Source organism: Mirounga leonina, unplaced genomic scaffold, assembly GCF_011800145.1.
Source record: "Mirounga leonina isolate KUSES-001 unplaced genomic scaffold, KU_Mleo_1.0 Mir_168, whole genome shotgun sequence".
Classification (NCBI taxonomy): domain Eukaryota; kingdom Metazoa; phylum Chordata; class Mammalia; order Carnivora; family Phocidae; genus Mirounga; species Mirounga leonina.
In genome coordinates, this window is record NW_023270426.1 from 45,665,238 (window position 1) to 45,683,219 (window position 17,982).

General features: G+C 37.8%; 1 protein-coding gene across 7 annotated transcripts in view; it reads left to right on the forward strand.

The window, feature by feature from the left end:
• The window catches only part of ARHGEF28 (Rho guanine nucleotide exchange factor 28), a 313,794-nt gene that overhangs the window by 208,014 nt on the left and 87,798 nt on the right, over positions 1–17,982 (forward strand). For all 7 annotated transcript variants that reach the window (XM_035014641.1, XM_035014642.1, XM_035014643.1 and 4 more), the window contains 4 exons: positions 7,079–7,200; positions 10,823–11,103; positions 13,961–14,168; positions 16,846–16,957. In XM_035014641.1, coding sequence (XP_034870532.1) covers positions 7,079–7,200; positions 10,823–11,103; positions 13,961–14,168; positions 16,846–16,957 — 723 coding nt within the window. The remainder of the gene's footprint in view (positions 1–7,078; positions 7,201–10,822; positions 11,104–13,960; positions 14,169–16,845; positions 16,958–17,982) is intronic.

The following is a 17,982-nucleotide window of genomic DNA, read 5'->3' on the forward strand; positions in this document are numbered from 1 at the left end:
TAGAGAGTTGGAACTTTCAGTCTTACCCACCCTCGCTTCTGGGGAGGGGAGAGGGGCTAAAGTTTGAGTTCAATCACCAATGGCTGAAGATTTAATCAATCGTGTGTATATAATGAAACCAAGAGGACAGGTTTCAGAGAGCTTTTGGATGAGGAACAGGAGGAGGTATAAGGAAAGCATTGTACTCTGAGAGAGCATGGAAGCACCTCATACCTTGTCCTATGGATCTCTTCCATCTAGCTGTTCCGAGTTATATCCTCTAAAAATAAATCAGTAATTTAATCGGTAAAATGTTATTCTGAATCTCTGAACCTGTCAAGCAAATGAATCTAACCTAAGGAGAGGGGGTCATGGCAATTGGTCTCTACCAATTTATAGCCAACTGGTCAGAAATATAGGTAACGACCTGGACTTGTGACTGGCATCTGAACGTGGGGGTGGGTAGTCTTGTAGGATTAAACCCTTAATCTGTGGAATCTGATGTTATCTCTGGGTAGAAAGTGCCAGAATTGAGTTGAATTGTAGGACACCCAGCTGGTGTCAGAATTGCTTGGATGTGTGGGGAAACACCTTCTTAAAACACACACTACCCATGTTAAAAGTGCGGCCCAGAACCATTTTAGTAAAACACTGTAGGTTGTGGTAAAGTTTGGCTTTTACCCAAAATGAGAGGGGCAGCCACTGGAGAATTTTGCAAAGGCAAGACGTGATTTGATTTTCTTTGTAACACGATTGCCTTGTATATGTTGTGGAGAATGGGTTGTCAAGGGCAGAGAAGCGACAGCAAGGAGAACAGTCAGGGGACAGTGGTCTTCCCGTAGTCTGAGCAGGAGATGGTGGTGGCTTGCCCTGGCGTGGCAGTGGGTGGAGGTGTAAGAAAAGGTCAGATTGTGGATTCGTTTGGTTGTGAAAGAGAACAGTCAAGGTCAGTCCAGGGAGAGACAGTTGCTGTTGACGGGGAGGAGCTTCTGCAGAAGGGAGAAAATCAGGAGTTGTGTTTTGCTTTCGTGGCTGCTGGACAACTCTGTGGAGATGTTAAGGAGATGGTTGTGATTCAGGGGGGAGGTCTGGGTTGGATATGAAACTCTGGGACTGTGGGAGTCATCATCATACAATGGTGTATGACGCCAGGCTGTTAGACATCCAGGGAATGTGGGGAGAGGGAGGGAGAGAGAAAGAGGGACATTTGAGGATTGATCCCGGGGCACCGCAACCTGTATTAAAATTGAGAGGATGACAGAGACTGAGAAGGAAAGGCCAGATAGAGAGAGAGAGGTGTCCTGGAGGCAAAGGGGAAAAGGGAGCCATCTCAGTATCAAATGCTGCCCTAGGTCACATACGGTTACTGGGGAGAACTGACCCCTAGGTTGTGATGGGCACAGTTTCCATGGAGCGCCAGGAACTGAACTCTAAAATATTCTCGACCCATCTTGTGGTGGTTAGTCATTCTCCATAAATCCTTCTGTATTCATAGCCTTGCTAGGCTTAAAGCACAGTTGAATGAATGAATGAAAGAAACAAACAAAGCTGCCCTGCCATTGTAAAGAGATAGGTGGACTGAGAGGCCCTCCCCTGCTTTTGGCAGGCGCGAGCTTGGCACCCAGAGCGGGCCAAACCAGGTCAGCAGCAGGTTTGCAAAAGGCTGTCCTAGCCGGGTTGGTTTATGTCTGGATGTGGGTCTCTTACATAACCAGGCAAATAGACCACATTTTCCTTAAGCTGCAAGGCCCTTAGCTTCAGGAGGGAGGGTTGGATTTCACCGAACTCAGGTTGCAGAGGCCCTAGGCTGAGCGGTGCTATTAACTGTTTCCTGCCCATTTGGGGGTAGTTGTGAATGTTGGAAAAAAGGGAGGTACTTGCAGCTGCTTTTCCCTCTCCCCCTCACTAGTTCTCCTTCTTTCTGTGGGTGAAATACATTTACTCTCAGTTGTCTCTCCTGTCACCTGACTGAAGCATCTAGTGTAGCAAAGAAGCGCCGATGCAGATTTTTGCTTCAGGGAGTCCTTGTAGAGTTCCTTAGATCGCATTACAGAGCAATGAGCATAATGGGAGAGAGGAGATCTGGGGATCCCCTGGAGCTGCTGTTTATCCTCTAGGCACTCACTCTGCAGTGAGAACCTGGCCCGAGGCCGCTTGATCATGTTGGAACATCCTCAATTCTCAAATCTTCCCTTTGTTCTTGGGAAACACTGTCTCTGATTGTCTGACTTTATTCTTTGTTGGTTCTGTTATAATCCCTCCCATTTCGTGAGATCTCATCCTTGAGTTGCTGGAGGTAAATTTTATGGGCAGTTTGACTTTGTTTTTCGGTTACCATTTCCAGGATGGACTTTATAAAATGTCCTAATGTGAGCTAGGTCTGAAATAAGAGAGTTACATTTTAAAAGCTCTTTGTGTAGCACATGAATGTTTTATGCATTCCACTTCCCTGGGGTTGGTTTGAAACATGTAAAGTTCTAACCAGGGTAGAAATCATTTGATAAAAGCTAGACAAAACTAGACAACCTCATTTACTAGTATGATAATAGCAAGTGTGTTATAGGGCTTACTTTGTGTCACATGATGTCCAAGCACTTAAAATATTAAATCGCTTAATCCTTGGGATAATCCTATGAGATATGTTATCATCCCTATTTTATGGATCAGGAAATGGAGGTGTAGAGAGGTTAAGTAACTTGCCCAAGGTCACACAGCGAATAGCTGGTGAAGTAGGGCTAGGCATTCAAGCAGCCCAGGGCCCTAGCTCTTAATGACTACAATGCATTGTTCTTCACTGATGTAAAAATTTCAGCCATTTGGATGGCAGTTGAGTTTTGGTTCCTTTTATACTGCCTTTGAAATGTGGGTCTACCACATATTAAAAATAAATGTTATCAACAGAACTGTAAAGTTAGCTTTTTGCTAGGGAAAACTGTCTTTTTTTTTTTTCTTAAAGATTTTATTTATTTATTTGAGACAGAGAGAATGAGAGACAGAGAGCATGAGAGGGAGGAGGATCAGAGGGAGAAGCAGACTCCCTGCCTAGCAGGGAGCCCGATGCGGGACTCGATCCAGGGACTCCAGGATCATGACCTGAGCCGAAGGCAGTCGCTTAACCAACTGAGCCACCCAGGTGCCCAGGGAGAACTGTCTTAAAAACAGCATAATTTAAGACAAAGAGCTGATTTTCTTATTGCGTGTTATCTGTATATGCTTATTGAGAAAGGACCTGAAGGATTCTTTTTTTTTTTTGGCAATTATTTTTCACTTAACTGCTACTAAAATGGAAGTAATGAAATATATCTTAAATCTTGATAAGATTAGTTGTTTTTTTTTAAAGAAGCCATTGTAGCTTTTTTGAATTTTTTTTCTTTTTCTTTGAATGATGGAGACAAAGATAAATTAGCCAATTTAATATATGTATCTGGTGATTATTTGAAAGTAATTTTGAAGACTTATTTTCTTCCTGTAATAAATCTCATTCTGCTGGTTGGAAGCCCATTAACTACAATGACTAGTGTTGAAGTTAATAAAGGAGTGAAGGTCTTAGAAGGCTGTCATCTTCTGGTTTGTTCATCTGTGTTCACTTGCAGATCTGATTACCCTTTGGTATCCTTTGGCAAGAGGAGGCTATGAATGCTCTAGAGTTCTACTGAAAAAGTCTTTTGGACCAATCTTAGAAATTGTTGCTCTGAGTGACCCAGAAAATCTTACGTGGTAGATTATGGATGAGAGATCTAGAGAGGAGACAGAGATTTTTCCATTGTCACCACTGTCTTGTGATTTTGTACAGTAATGTCTCAGTGGAGTCATTACCTAAGTGACAGGATGATGACATGGTCTAGGCAATTTTCCCAAAGTGTAGGGTAAATTCTTTTGGGCACTGTCGATCTTAAAGCTGGTATCCCGACCTAATGCTCGTTGACATTGAATCACACAGAAGGCAGGTATTTCCTTTTCTTTTTATTCTTGATCTTTCTGCTGATTCAAGGAGAAAGTTCATTTTGCAACCCCCTGCATCTTTAACATCCTCCAGTCTTTCTGAATCTCCTTTCGTGACAGTGAACAAGACACCCTTGTAGACTCTCAGCTTTGATTGGCAACTATATTCAGTCAGAAGGTGGTTTCATTGGTTTAGTCTGTATAATTCTCTTCCAGTTTTGACAGGGAATACTGACTTTCTGTTTATAGTAAGGATAAAGTATTTCTTTTAAAATTCATTTTATTTAAAGAAAAAAGGGTGGGTCAATCTAAAAACAAGTATTAGAGAATATAATGCAGGTAATAAGTAGATATGGCAAAATTGTAAATTTGGAAGAGGAATGATAAAATCTTGGGAAATATTGATCTAATATCTGCTGTAATAACAGAAATCTGGTCTCTTGTTTGAAACTATTGGGACTAGATTTGTTTTGGAATTTAGAATTTTCAGATCTTTTTGGGATAGTGCTTATAATATGATATGACTGGCAATGCCATCATCCAGTGTGGTAGTATTTCTACAGCAAAATGTATGAATATTCACACCAGGTGAGGTAAATAAAAACTAGACATGGCCTCATGTGGTTCATGTCAAATTTTGCACCAAATATGTTTATGAACCAAATTTATGAAGAAAAGTTTAGATTTTCAGAGCTTTCTAGATTTCAGAATTGGAGATAAGGGATTAGGGACCCATCTTTGTTAACAAATTATATCATTTTCTAAAACACTGATCAAATTACACAGAAAATAAATTAAACCCCAGCTTGGCCAAAGTTACCAATTGTGATGGCAGAAATGCCAGGTGTGTTGTAGTGTGTAAACTTAAAACATCATAGAGCAGTGTGGGTGCCTGGGTGGCTCAGTCGATTAAGCATCTGCCTTCGGCTCAGGTCATGATCCCAGGGTCTTGGGATCTAGCCGCACATCAGGCTCCCTGCTCAGCAGGGCATCTGCTTCTTTCTCTCCCTCTGCCCTTCCCCCCTGCTTGTGCGCACTCTCTTTCTCTCTCTTTCGCTCATGCTCTCTCTTAAATACATAAAATCTTAAAAAAAAAAAAAAACAAACCATTGTGGAGCACTTAAACTAGATTAATTATGCTTCAGAGGGCCATGTTGAGTTATTCATGACTGTTTTTCAAACATTCTATAAAATGACATTTAAGCACGTATTTTCTTCAGAACATGTTGAAAGCATTTTGTCAGGTTCTTGATTTATAATCTTTGGAACGTGCTTTTACTTTGTGTAATTACAATGAAAATGTATAGTAATTGATCATAAAGGTCATACTTTTGAAGTATTTGTGGACTTTGTCATAGTGCTAGCTATATAAATTGATAAAAGAAGACATTATGGATAAAAGAAAATAGTTTCCATTTACACTGTATATTTACTTGAGAAGCTCAATGAAATCTCATTTTGGTGTTCTGTGGTCAGCAGGTAGGTTAAGATACAGAATCTGAAACTGATGCCATTTGGTTCATACAATTGCTATATTTTTGTAACTTTTATAATGTCTTCCAGCAGAAGTACATCAGCCCAATAGTTACTAATCTTTTTTCATTTTCTGATTCACTCCCATGGGCTTACCTGGCTTTTATGCTATGACATAGATTGGAGGGGTGGTGAGATTAGGGCTATTTCTGATAGAACAGAGGCAACACTATTCCTTTTGTGTCCCCTTGAGAATATATATGTCAGGGAGGATGATATCTGCTACAAGCACACCTTTGAATCCACCCTACTAAAGTCATTTACAGATGCTGATAATTTACTATTACTATAACACTAAGATAGTATTAATAATACTGATAGTAACACCATATTCTTAGTATCAGTAACCTCACATTGAACATGCTTGAGATAACTGTTAATAACAAAATGTAGTAACACTGAAAATTAATATTTATTGAGCTCTTGCTAAATGCTGGCATGTATTTAGTGCTTTCCATGTTTGAACTCATTTAACTCTCATACCCCACGACAGGGAAAGCATCATGAAAATCTGCTTTTATAGATGAGGAAACTCTGTAAAGGTATTGAGCCAAAGTCTCAGGAAATGAGGCATTCTGGCTTCACTGTGTTTTACTGCCTCCAACTTCCTGTTCCCTACAAATACAGTAGCACCTCAACTCTTTGGAACTCAACTTTGAGCAACCTCATCTATTTGTAACAAAGCCGAGAACATAGAAACAAACAAAAACATTTCGATAATTAAAAAAGAAGCAACATTCTCTGTAAGAGTATGCATATTCATTCAGAACTCCTAGACTGTGTCCTGTCTTTGGTCCGTTAGTAAAGGGTATGGAGCCTGAACACTGCAGTGGCCCTGAGGCTTGTAGTACAATCACAAATGCTTCCAAGTTATTGATAAAGTAGAATGAACTCTAGTTTTATCTATTAGAAATGGAAAGCAGAAATCTAATGATTTTTGGGTGCCTGGGGGGCTCAATTGGTTAAGCATCTGCCTTCGGCTCAGGACGTGATCCCAGAGTTCTGGGATCGAGCCCTGCATTGGACTCCTTGCTCAGTGGGGAGTCTGCTTCTCCCTCTCCCTCTGCCCTTCCCTCCTGCTTGTGCTCGCTCTCTCTCTCGCATGCTGTCTCTCAATTAAAAAAAAAAAAAAAGAAATCTAATGATTTTATAAAAAATCTCTTATGATTGGAAAAATAGTGCTTGAAATGGGCACACACTATCTATAACTATTCTTTAGGTTTTAGATAACTGAGAAGGTTTGGATGTAGAACAGAAAATACATGCACATAGATGTTAATATGTGAACACATTTAAAAAATGCAGCCTGCATTTTTTTTAACTGTTCGATTAAGAAGGTAAAGTTTGGGGCGCCTGGGTGGCTCAGTGGGTTAAGCGTCTGCCTTCAGCTCAGGTCATGTTCTCAGGGTCCTGGGATGGAGCCCCACGTTGGTCTCCCTGCTCAATGCGGAGTCTGCTTCTCCCTCTCCCTCTGCCCCTGCCCCCTGCTTGTTCTTTCTTTCTCTTGCTCTGTCTCTCTCTCTCTCAAATAACAAATGAAATCTAAAAAAAAAAGAAGGTAAAGTTTGACTGTAAAATAAATTCCATCTACTTTTTTTCTGTCCTGTTGTCATTTTCCCTCTAGATCACTCTTTTGATGTCTTCAAAAAATCCAAGCATTCCCCAACATTCTTTGCTGCAGGCCGACTCTCTGGTGTGCTGAATGGCGGTGATGAAGTTTATGCTAACTGTATGGTGATAGATCAGGTAAGGCGTGACGGGTGTTACAAGAGGGATCTTGCTCTCTTTCCAAAACCTGAGTAAATGAGAATTATAGTCATCATTGTGTTGCTCTGAAAATTTCAGCCTAAGTGTGGCCCTGGTGATGCTCCATTGGAGCCTCATCATATGAGCACTTAACTTAGGTTTTCCTTTCATGCACAGCACTCGTTACCCCACCTAGAAGAACTGTAGGGAGGGGTCTTGAGACAATGTCAAGTGAGAAGAGTGTGTGAGCTCTTGCATGGAGTCAAAATAGGAAGTGACAATTGGGAAGCTAGTATCTTCTCTACAGCTTTTCAACAAAACAAAACAAAACACACTGTGTACATGACCTGATTAAGTAATATTTGTATTCAAATTCAGCAAACAGTTATGAGCAAGAGCTTGATGCCAGCCCCATGTAATGCTGTCATATAAATTACTTCTTTAATCCTTGTAACACACCTATTAACATATACTAAGATTATAGAGCTTTAATATTAAAAGAGAATGATGTTAAAAAAAAAAAAAAAGAGAGAATGTTGTTATACTACAGGGAAGTTGGAACCCTTTAGAATGCCCCACCCAGTCTCTGACAGAGGTTTGTGAGTTAGATCTCACAGAGGCTTGTGGTTTGCATGTGCGTCGATATATGGATTTATCCTTTATTTTCTCTAGCTCAGCGATTCTCAAATTTTAATATTTATAAAAATTAAAACATAGTTTTAGATCTGAAGATTTTTATGCTCTGCATACGATTTTATGGATGATTTTAGAGATTTTCAAGGGTAATTTTGACAAAACATAATTTTTTGCCTTCTCCACAGACTTCCAAACCTAACCCCCATAGAAGATGCACCATATATATGCTTACTGAGCAATAAAGAAATTTACCCTTTTTGTTGTTGTTATTACGCATATATTGTACCCTGTTACTTAGAGATGTTTTCTGTGATATAAACTTCTCTGTCTAGTAGATCTCAATTTCACCCTTTGAGTCAAATATCTTGGTTTTTTCCTTTTCTTTTCCAAACATTGTTACATCAAATGCATAGTATAAAAGGTATGGATTGGGCTGATATTCGGGATGACAGAGGGACCAGTCAGAATGGACATCAGCTGTAAATACCTGGTATAGTTTTTTTGGCATGCTGAATGTCAGCCCTACTTAGAGAAATCTAGGATGAAGCAGAGGTTAGGACAAATAGGGAGTTTTGGGGACATTCTTTGGAGATACAGGGCAATTGGGTCTGGTGTGCTCTAGCCACATTCTGATTCTAATGGTTGCTGTATTTTCTTAACATTTAAGTGAAGTACTTGTATCCTTATCTCTTTGCTCTAAACCTCAGTGAATACTGCAAATATTTCACTTACCTCAAGTAGCTAAAACTGTACATGCTTCAGTATTACATGGGGGAATACTGTGCTCTAAGATACATTAAACTTGCAAAACTTCCCAAACCAAAGATGAGGTTAGAATATAATTTCTGTTTCGGAATATCTTGAGGTAAGTATTGCTTTAATAACTTGAAACATGCATTTCAAGAGAACTCAAACAGCCTAAATGATAAACTGAAATGTAGCAGAGGATTGCTGAATTTGTGCAATGAAAACAGAAATAAAACTAAAAGTATGGATACAAATAATGAAGTTCACTCTGTCTGTGTAGCATAGTTGTAGTATTCTTTTACTGTTTCTATGTCCATTTGAATAACAAGGATGATATGAGTCCAAATTCTGCATATTTAAAACAATTGCTATCAGTATCTGAGAAGACTCTTGTCTCATTTCCTTCTTCTGCCTCAACCTGGCACAGAACTGTAAAAAAATTGGTAGGTTGTTTGTGATGCTGTTTCCAGTGAATTCTCAGTTATCAACCTACCTAATGAGGAAATATACGTGGTAGAAACTACTTTGAAAATTACTCTGTCATATAAACTACTTTGAAAAAAATTCATTTTATTTGGACATCATTTCAAGCCTATATAATTCAGTACAAAGAATACATATATGTTCTTTATAAAAATTCCCCCAATGTTAATATTTTATCATATTTTAGCTTAACTATACTCTGAATAGTATGTTTTTGTACATGCAAATGATGAAACTAAGTATATAATATTAACCATTTCAGGCAAATTGAAAATTTGGTGCCTTTTTATCCCTCAGTCTTTCATGGTGTATATTTCCTAAAAAGCTTGGTCATCCTCTTACTAAGCATCTATAGTTACCAAAATCAGGAAATCATCATTAGTATAGTAGTAACTGTCTGCAGACCTTACTCGATTTTAGCCAATCATCCCAATATTCTTTGTAGCAAAAGAAAATTTAGTTGTCCTATCTCTTGAGTCTCTTATAATTTGCAAGAGTTCCTTAGTATTTGTCTTTTATGGAGTCAATAGTTTTGAAGAATACAGACCAGGATTTTGTTTGTTTTTGTTAGAATGTGCTTCAATTTTGGTTTGTTTGATAATTCCTCATGATTGGATTCAGGCTATGTCTGGTAAGCAGGATTATTACAGAAGTGATGTTGTGTCCTTCTCACTGCATTGTATCAGGAGGCACAGGAAAATAATTTGTCCCATTACTTATCTTTGATTTACCAAGTTTGTTTTCAGTAAAATTACTATCTTCTTTTTAAAGTATTAAGTGTCTTGCAGGAAGAGGGTTTGAGTGTCTGTACATCTCCTGTTACTCAGCTGACTCTCATCCACTGGTTTGGGCATTCCTTGATTGTTTTTGTCATAGTAAATTATTATGATGATGAAGATTTAGGACTCTACATTTTCCCCTTTTGCTTCTTTCTCCCTTTGCTACCCTGTCACCAGACTGTCATCCTTTTTCTTGTTACTGTCTTCTCCCTCAGAAGTGATGCCTTTGATGACTGCCACCTCAGATCACCGATATTTTTAATCCTCTTCCTTAAATAAAGGACTGTTTTTCATAGGTGTAGGCTGCACTTTCTCTTTCCAGTGCCGATTTTAGGTTGGTCTTAGACCCTCCATTAGCTCCCTCTTTTCTCTGCTGTGCAGAATTTTCCAGACCACTTATATTCTGCACATAGGCTTATGGCAGCAGTATAACAGGTTGCTTGCTAGATTTGGTGTTAATTTTATTATTTACAGATAATTTGAAGTTTGGGGCATTTTGTGTTTTCTAGTTAAGTCCATTCATCTTAGGCAGTTTTATTCTTATTCTAGTTTGTAGTTTGTTTTGTTTTTTTTGAGAGTCAGATTTATGTGACCACCACTACCTTAGTTATCCAGATTCCAATAAACTACTTTCTAAATAAACCTGCCTACTCTTTAGTTTTTGCTCAAGTATTTAAAATATATCCCCTTTTGAATCAGTGGCTCACAAAATCTTAAAAGCATAGTCCATTTTTGGTTTCACAGTAAAGAACAACTTTATAAAGCACTCAGTTGGTCTTCTTCCTTTCGTGAATGGTGGGATAGCAGCCAAGTGAACAAAAACATCATGAAAGAATTCTCTGCTTACATAAAACAAAACAAGAACAAACAAAACAAGGTAAAAAAGGTGGAAGCTTGTTCAATTGGGAAAATTTTATTCTCAGTTCAGCCAATCTCTCCTGCTTTTGCTCAGCAAATATTTTTCTTTCAACTACCAGGTTGGTGATTTGGATATTAATTACATTAATATAGAAGGAATCACTACAAACACCTGCCCTGAATCCATGGGTTCTACTCTGGGGCCTCAGAACTGCAAGCATATCATTGCTGCCGAAACCAGCCATGGAAAATACCCACTAAGTGAGAACAAGGAAGTGACCTCAAATACTGAAGCTCAGCAGTCCTTCCCATCACCATCTAGTTCATATGCTTCCAATTTTAATCTTTCCTTTGGTCATCATGGATTTGAAAAGGAACAAAGTCATCTGAAGAAAAGAAGGTAAGGTGCTATATTCTAGAGGAGAAGTGTAGAAGATCAAAGAACCTTGTAGCTGGACTTGTGAAATTGTATTTTATTATATCTTATTGTCCCCACCACTTTTATCTCTACATCAAAATATTGCCCCCTTTCAGATTCCTACATTCCTTGACTTGAAAGTAAGATATAATAGAGGAAAACCACAATGAAATAACATTGTACACTTGCTAGGTAGGCAAATATTTTAAAGTTACCATATTTTGGTGCAAATGTATACAATGGAAACACTTATATACAGTTGATAGGAGTGAAAATTGTGTAATAACCTTGGAAAATAATTTGGCATTATCTAATAAAGATGTTCTGTCTCCTCCAGAAAATGTAGGAATGAGGACAAAGGACTTATGATCCAAGAAAGCCCCATTTTGGCCCTGGGATGGCAGTGGGACTCTTCCTTCAGTGGGTGTCAGGCTCGGAGCATGTAACATGATTGATAATGAACTCAAAGTGAAATGTACCGTGAAGAGGCTGAGGGGCTGAGAGGCTGGGAACTTCTCATGAAGGAGAAATTTGGGGGCACACAATAAAAACTGAGGTTAACACAGGGGCCTAAACCCTAAATTTTCTAAGGTTTAAAACATTTTGGTGAAAGTAAAATATGCACAATACATAACCATATGTTACTGAAACTTTGATGTTTTGAGAAGCTACAAGGGGAATATAAGCAAAGCAACATTTATTTTAAACTGCATAACAACAAGAAGAAAATGAGATGATAGAACAATTTATTTCATTCTAAAACTTTTATTTTGAAAACCTTTTTTGTTTTACCAACATTCATAGTAAGAAATGCTTATCACACCATGACACCCCACCACATAAATATACAAAAAATTTAAATAAATGTTTTATGAAATAACATGTGGAATGAATTCTTATATTTTCTATTCTATACTATTTTAAAAGAAAAATTTGGTCACAACTTACAATGGATTTCATGTTTCACTAATGGGATCTTGAAAAATGGTATTGTAAAACAAGAACCAAGAGGTAATCCTGAAGAATATGGTTTATGATACCAAATATCTTAGCTTACTAACTTAGGAAAAATTGTAGCCCATTTAAATAGGTAGAAAAAGAAATGTTTTAGGGGTGCCTGGCTGGCTTAGTTGGTAGAGCATGTGACTCTTGATCTGAGGTTTGTGAGTTCAAGCCCAACCTTGGGTGTAGAGATTATTTAAAAATAAAATCTTTTTTTTTTTTTAAAGAAATGTCTTAATGTATAGTGTGCAAAGTAAAATAATCCCTGATACTTCTAGCATGTACTCACAGTGATGGAGAAATGCTGTATATAACTGGAAAGACTTTTGTTTAGTTAGAATATGATGGCAGGCAGCCAACCATTTGAACTAATATTTATTTGTATTAACAAAGTTAAAAGACACATCACAAGATCACAAGCTGAAAGACAACTACAGAGGCACAAGGCATCAGCGGACCTTTAACAACCACCCCCCCACACACACACCACCACCCCTAAGGGCTCTGTCTACTCTCAGACTATCGTTGAATTAAGAAAACTACATAGCACCTTAGTATATCTCTAATTACATTGCTGTAACATTCAGAGCACCAGCATTTGCCAGAAGGTGTTTCTTCACACTAAGCTTTGGTTTTTTATGAGAAATAATTTTATGGACTTCAACATTCATGTGTTGAATTAGAGTGTGAGGTCCACCTCTAGTTTGTTCTCTGCTCAGTGCCAAGGTAAAGTCCTTCAATGGGTTCTGAAAGGAGAAGGACCCTACTCTGGAAATCCTCAGTGATGCCAGTTGTAGCCTTCACTTCTGAGTTTGCTGGTGCCCCAGAGAGTAACCTAAGTGTTGGGATTAGAGACATGTGTAGTATAGTCTCTTTGGCAAGTGTCATAATTTATTACATGGATATTCAGCGGGCACTAAGTAGCTTATGGATTTTTAAGAAAAATAACCACAGTGGATTAATTCAGAGTTTCACTTTCTGCATCATATTTCATAATCAAGATGGTTTCATTGTGGTGTTATTAAAATTTTAACTCCAGAACTGCAACAATGGAATAAAAATACATTTAAAAATGCATCCAGTATTCACATGCCTGTGGACGCTCTTGGCCTTAGAATTTGAGTGGCTTAAAATGTAAATGTTATGGAATGAGCCAGGAATGTGGAAGGTCACATTCTTTCCTTTTAATTTCCTGGTTATTAAAGTTAAATTAGGAAAGAACAGCAGTCGTTGAGCAGAAGTACTACCTGTTTCTGAGGTGGATTGCTCAGCTAAAATCTCTAAAAATGATAATCTAACATGACACATTTGGGAGCCCACTTGACTCATGTTGACTCAGGTCTTGCCATCAACTCGGATGTGAGGTCTTTGCAGTCTGTCCTTGAACACGTCTCACTGCCCGAGCTTTCTAGTCCCCCGCTGCATAGTTTCACTTGCCATCCCCCAGAGGCCTCCCAAACAACCATGGGGTTCTGTTTCTTGTGCAGTTTTAATATTCGAAGGGTAACTACTTAGGGCCTGTAATAATTACATTTACAAAACAAATAGGATAGTACTAACTTACACCAGGTTTTGTTTCTTAGAGTACTCGCAATGGCTTCTGCTAGGTGGAAATGTTCGTTTGGGGAAACATAACATTTTATTTAAAAAGGAGGAGATTTGGATGGGGGGAGGATAAAAATGGAAAATCTCTTGGAAATTTTGTTAGAAACGTTTTAAATGAGTATCTGTTGCATCTTCTGCCAAGGAGAGAATTTGAATGGAGAGAAATAGAAACCAGCAAGTCCGTGGTCAGTCTGTTGGCTTACATGATTATTTTAATTCCTCTGTGCTTTAGTTCTAGCCTCGATGCCCTGGATGCCGACAGTGAAGGGGAAGGACATTCCGAGCAGTCACACATTTGCTACACTCCAGTGTCTCAGAGTTCCTCAAGAACTGGGATTCCTAGTGGGGATGAATTGGACTCTCTTGAGACCACCACTGAACCAGATTTTAGTATCTCCAGGACAGAGTCCCTTTCTTTATCAAGTAACCTGCAGTTGAAGGTATTCTTATTGTATTAATTTGGTTTATTGTAAACTTGGAAGCTATGTTATCTAAACATCCACCTCTATCCAAAGGGCAAATTATGTTTCATTCACATGTGTGAACTTTTTTTTTTTTTTTGAGAAACTCATGAGCTGTCTGATTGTCTTTTTAATCTCTCCCACTCTGTTTAATTTATATAGTCCTTAAAATGGTGGGTTTATGTTTTGTTAATTTACCATCAGTACATATAATCTTTCACATACTTGGAAAATTTTGCTGTTTTATATAATGATTTCTGCCAGCATCCCTTCAGCAAAGGGAGAAATCTTGTTTGCTCACATACATTTTTACTTGGCTCAGATGATGAGGTAAATAACATTACAGGCAAAGGTGATATTTGTTGAGCATTTCTGGCTACACGAACTAATGTGGGACACCATAAACTTTGTCAGTTTTTCCACAGGAGAGGACTTTTCTCTCATATACGTTTTCACGTTAGAGTTTTGTTATGGTTGTTTTTTGTTTGTTTGGCTTTTTGTTTTTGTTTTTTTAAATAATGAACTCTTCCAACCTTGAAGACAAAGCCTTTTTGTGTTTGCACGTGTGTTTTCTTCTTTTTCGATTTCTATCGTCCACTTGTTTTCTTTTTAAATTGAGTTTACTACTGTAAAACAATGTGTGCTGTGCCCAGATTTCTCTTACTGTGAATCTCTGATGGTTATGATGATGCTTTGTTTTTGTGGTGTACTTTGCGGTATTCAAAACATGAGTTCGACATACACGAAACTTACAATTTTCTCTTAGCTAGCTGGGACATAAGTATACTTTTAATTTTTGGGTAAATGAGGTTTTGGAGAGATGAGGTGTCTCGTCCAGGTTGCTCCCAATTGGTGATAGATTCAGTACTCAATCCAGGCCTTCTTTTTTTTTTTTTTTTTTTTAAATATTTTATTTATTTATTTGACAGAGACAGAGACAGCGAGAGCAGGAACACAAGCAGGGGGAAGGGGAGAGGGAGAAGCAGGCCTCCCGCAGAGCAGGGAGCCTGATGCGGGGCTCCATCCCAGGACCCTGGGATCATGACCTGAGCCGAAGGCAGTCGCTTAACCAACTGAGCCACCCAGGCGCCCTCAATCCAGGCCTTCTGACTTTCTGACTGCAGTTCCTGAATCCTTCCCCTCAGCTCTGAGGCCTGGAGAGCAGTCATGATCTTTTGAACCTAAATGTCATGTGATATTTCTGGATGATAAGAAATGGGTATGGTTGTTAATGTAGATACTTCTTTGCATTTTGAATGGAATTGTGAAAAAGTTCTTATTACTTGGAAGGAAAAGTAATTCAGTCTTTGTGAATCAGTTCATGCTGTTCACTTTCAGGAAGACTCCGTCCTATAAAATGTATCTTGCCTTGCCTCTGTAATTGCCCTGTGTTAACTTTTTGCCAAAGAATTCTGGCTAATTTTCAAAGTTCCATGGTTATGAAAAATAATTACTATACATAACTTACATGCAGAGGGTGACATTTGGCTCTGGCCCTCTGTGACTAGTCACTGTTAGGGGTATAGGGCAGCTCAAGCTGTCTGATGTCTAGAACCAGTGGGCCCTCCCTAAGAAGACATTCAGGAGCCAAGGCCCAAGGCCCTTTGTGACGGGGGCAGGCTTCTGTTTCAGCTTTCCTCCAGGCTTGTTAACTAAACCAGTGGACTTAGGGAAACTTTATGTTTTCACTTAGGGAGAATAGAAGCTACCAGTGCTTGTGAAGGATAGTTGCTAATGGCTTAATTTTAGTAACAAATTTTGCATGACTTTATTTTATCTCTGAGTGATATCTTAAAAACAGATGAGTGGGATCAATCAAAAGGCCACTAGGACCCTATTGGATGAGAGTCAGGTACGATAAATGGCTTTATTGGTGTTCTGTTGCATATTCATTTAAATTTTCCAGAACATGTAAGATAACCATGTTTTAATTATCTTGCCATCTTACATTGTCACATATGTTGCAAATATAATGACAGAAACAGTATGTAATTGTGAAAACGGTAACAAAAATATAGGTCACTTAAAAAAATTAAAGTACATAAATCAGTGAAATTCAGATACCATCTCAGGAAGTGCTATATGGAAAGCTTTTTGAAAGGTGGGCACAGACTGGGAGGAATTGTACGTTGACCTGATGCATTCTTCCTGAGAGGCTGCAGCTAACATTATAAATTTAAATAGCTGTCTGGGTGTTAAAAAAAAACTCTTGTAAGTGGCAATTCTTCTAACTTCTAATAATTATGAAATAAAAAGGTATCAATTAATATGGAATTTTGCTTGGATACTACAGCGTAAAATACCAAAAAACAAAAACAAAACACCCCTGATAACAGAGGTGAAAAAAAGTGGCTAATTGTTGAATATGCAGAGAAAAAATCATTTGACATAATTTTTCACTTTCAACCAACTTGATTAGAATATCATAATTGCATTTTAAAGTATATATGGGGTAGGAAGCTCAAGTTTACTAATGTGTTGAAAAGACAATAAAATTTTAAAAGTTGTGATAGGCGAAGAAAAAAAATGAGATTACATCAGTAAGATTCACATTGACTTTTTACGGAGATGCTATTTCAATAACATTTGTGGTGAACATATGCTTTCAAATCCGCTGTAGAATTTTTTTTAAAAACTTTGGTATGATTTCTTTTAGGAATCCTTGCTTTCTGGAGTCCGCTCACGTTCTTACTCCTGCTCATCACCCAAAATTTCTTTAGGAAAAACTCGGTTGGTGCGTGATTTTACAGTGTGCCATTCTAGTGAAGGTAAGCATTCTTTACCATTTGGTCTTGAGAGCATTCTATTCCAGGGCAGATTTTCAGTTAGCAAAAGTATATAAAATATACAAAAGTAGCAGGCAATTTTCAATTCCATTTTCATAATTGATTTTTCTAGGCTTAGCAAAATCCTTTTCTCATTGGATATTAGTCAAGATATAGATTTCATTTTGATGAAAATACACATAGGTTCACCCTTCTCTGTTGCTTTATTTTTTGAACGAAGTGTTTTCCTCAAGGACAATGGAAATGAGAATTTATTCTAGGTTCATTATTATGAGAGCTTTAGAGGATTTTCAGGAAATCATAAAAAATTACTTTGCCCTATGTGTAAATTGCTGAAATCTAACTAAAACAAAGCGCAGCAAAATAGATTTGTTCCCTTTCTGTATTTAGCAAGGGACTTGAGAGAGTGGTAGTAAAAGAAAAGAGTTGAAACATCAGTAAATATATCTCAGCATTCTTTGGGGCAATGTAAACAATCAGAACTAAAACTTTGATACAATAGAAGTTTAATTTATACATCTTTAGAAAGTGTGCACATCATAAGCCTACAGCTTGACAGATTTTCAAAACTGAATTCAGATTAATAAACAGAATAATTATGGGCAACTCAGAGCTGCCCTTATATCTCCTTTCAGCCACAATTCCAATTTTTGACTTTATTTTGAAACAAAGATATTTCTGTACATAATATATTTTATAGTAATTATATTTAAAGGCATATTTGGTAGTATTCATGTCCATATGTAATATAAAGCATTATAATAAAATGTTTCTTAGTATATTAATGCTTCACTTGTCTATTATCCTTAAGAGTCTTAAAAGCCTCAGAAAGCAAGATGTGCCCAAGTATTTGTAGTTTCCTATTATAGAATATTTAAAATAGAATTTATTTCACAAGTCTTTTTCTCTTCTTTTTTTACTTATTCTTTGTTACATTGTTGTTGACATTTTTATGCCATGTGAAGCAATACTGAAAACAGAATCTTTATGGTTGGAACTGCCATCCT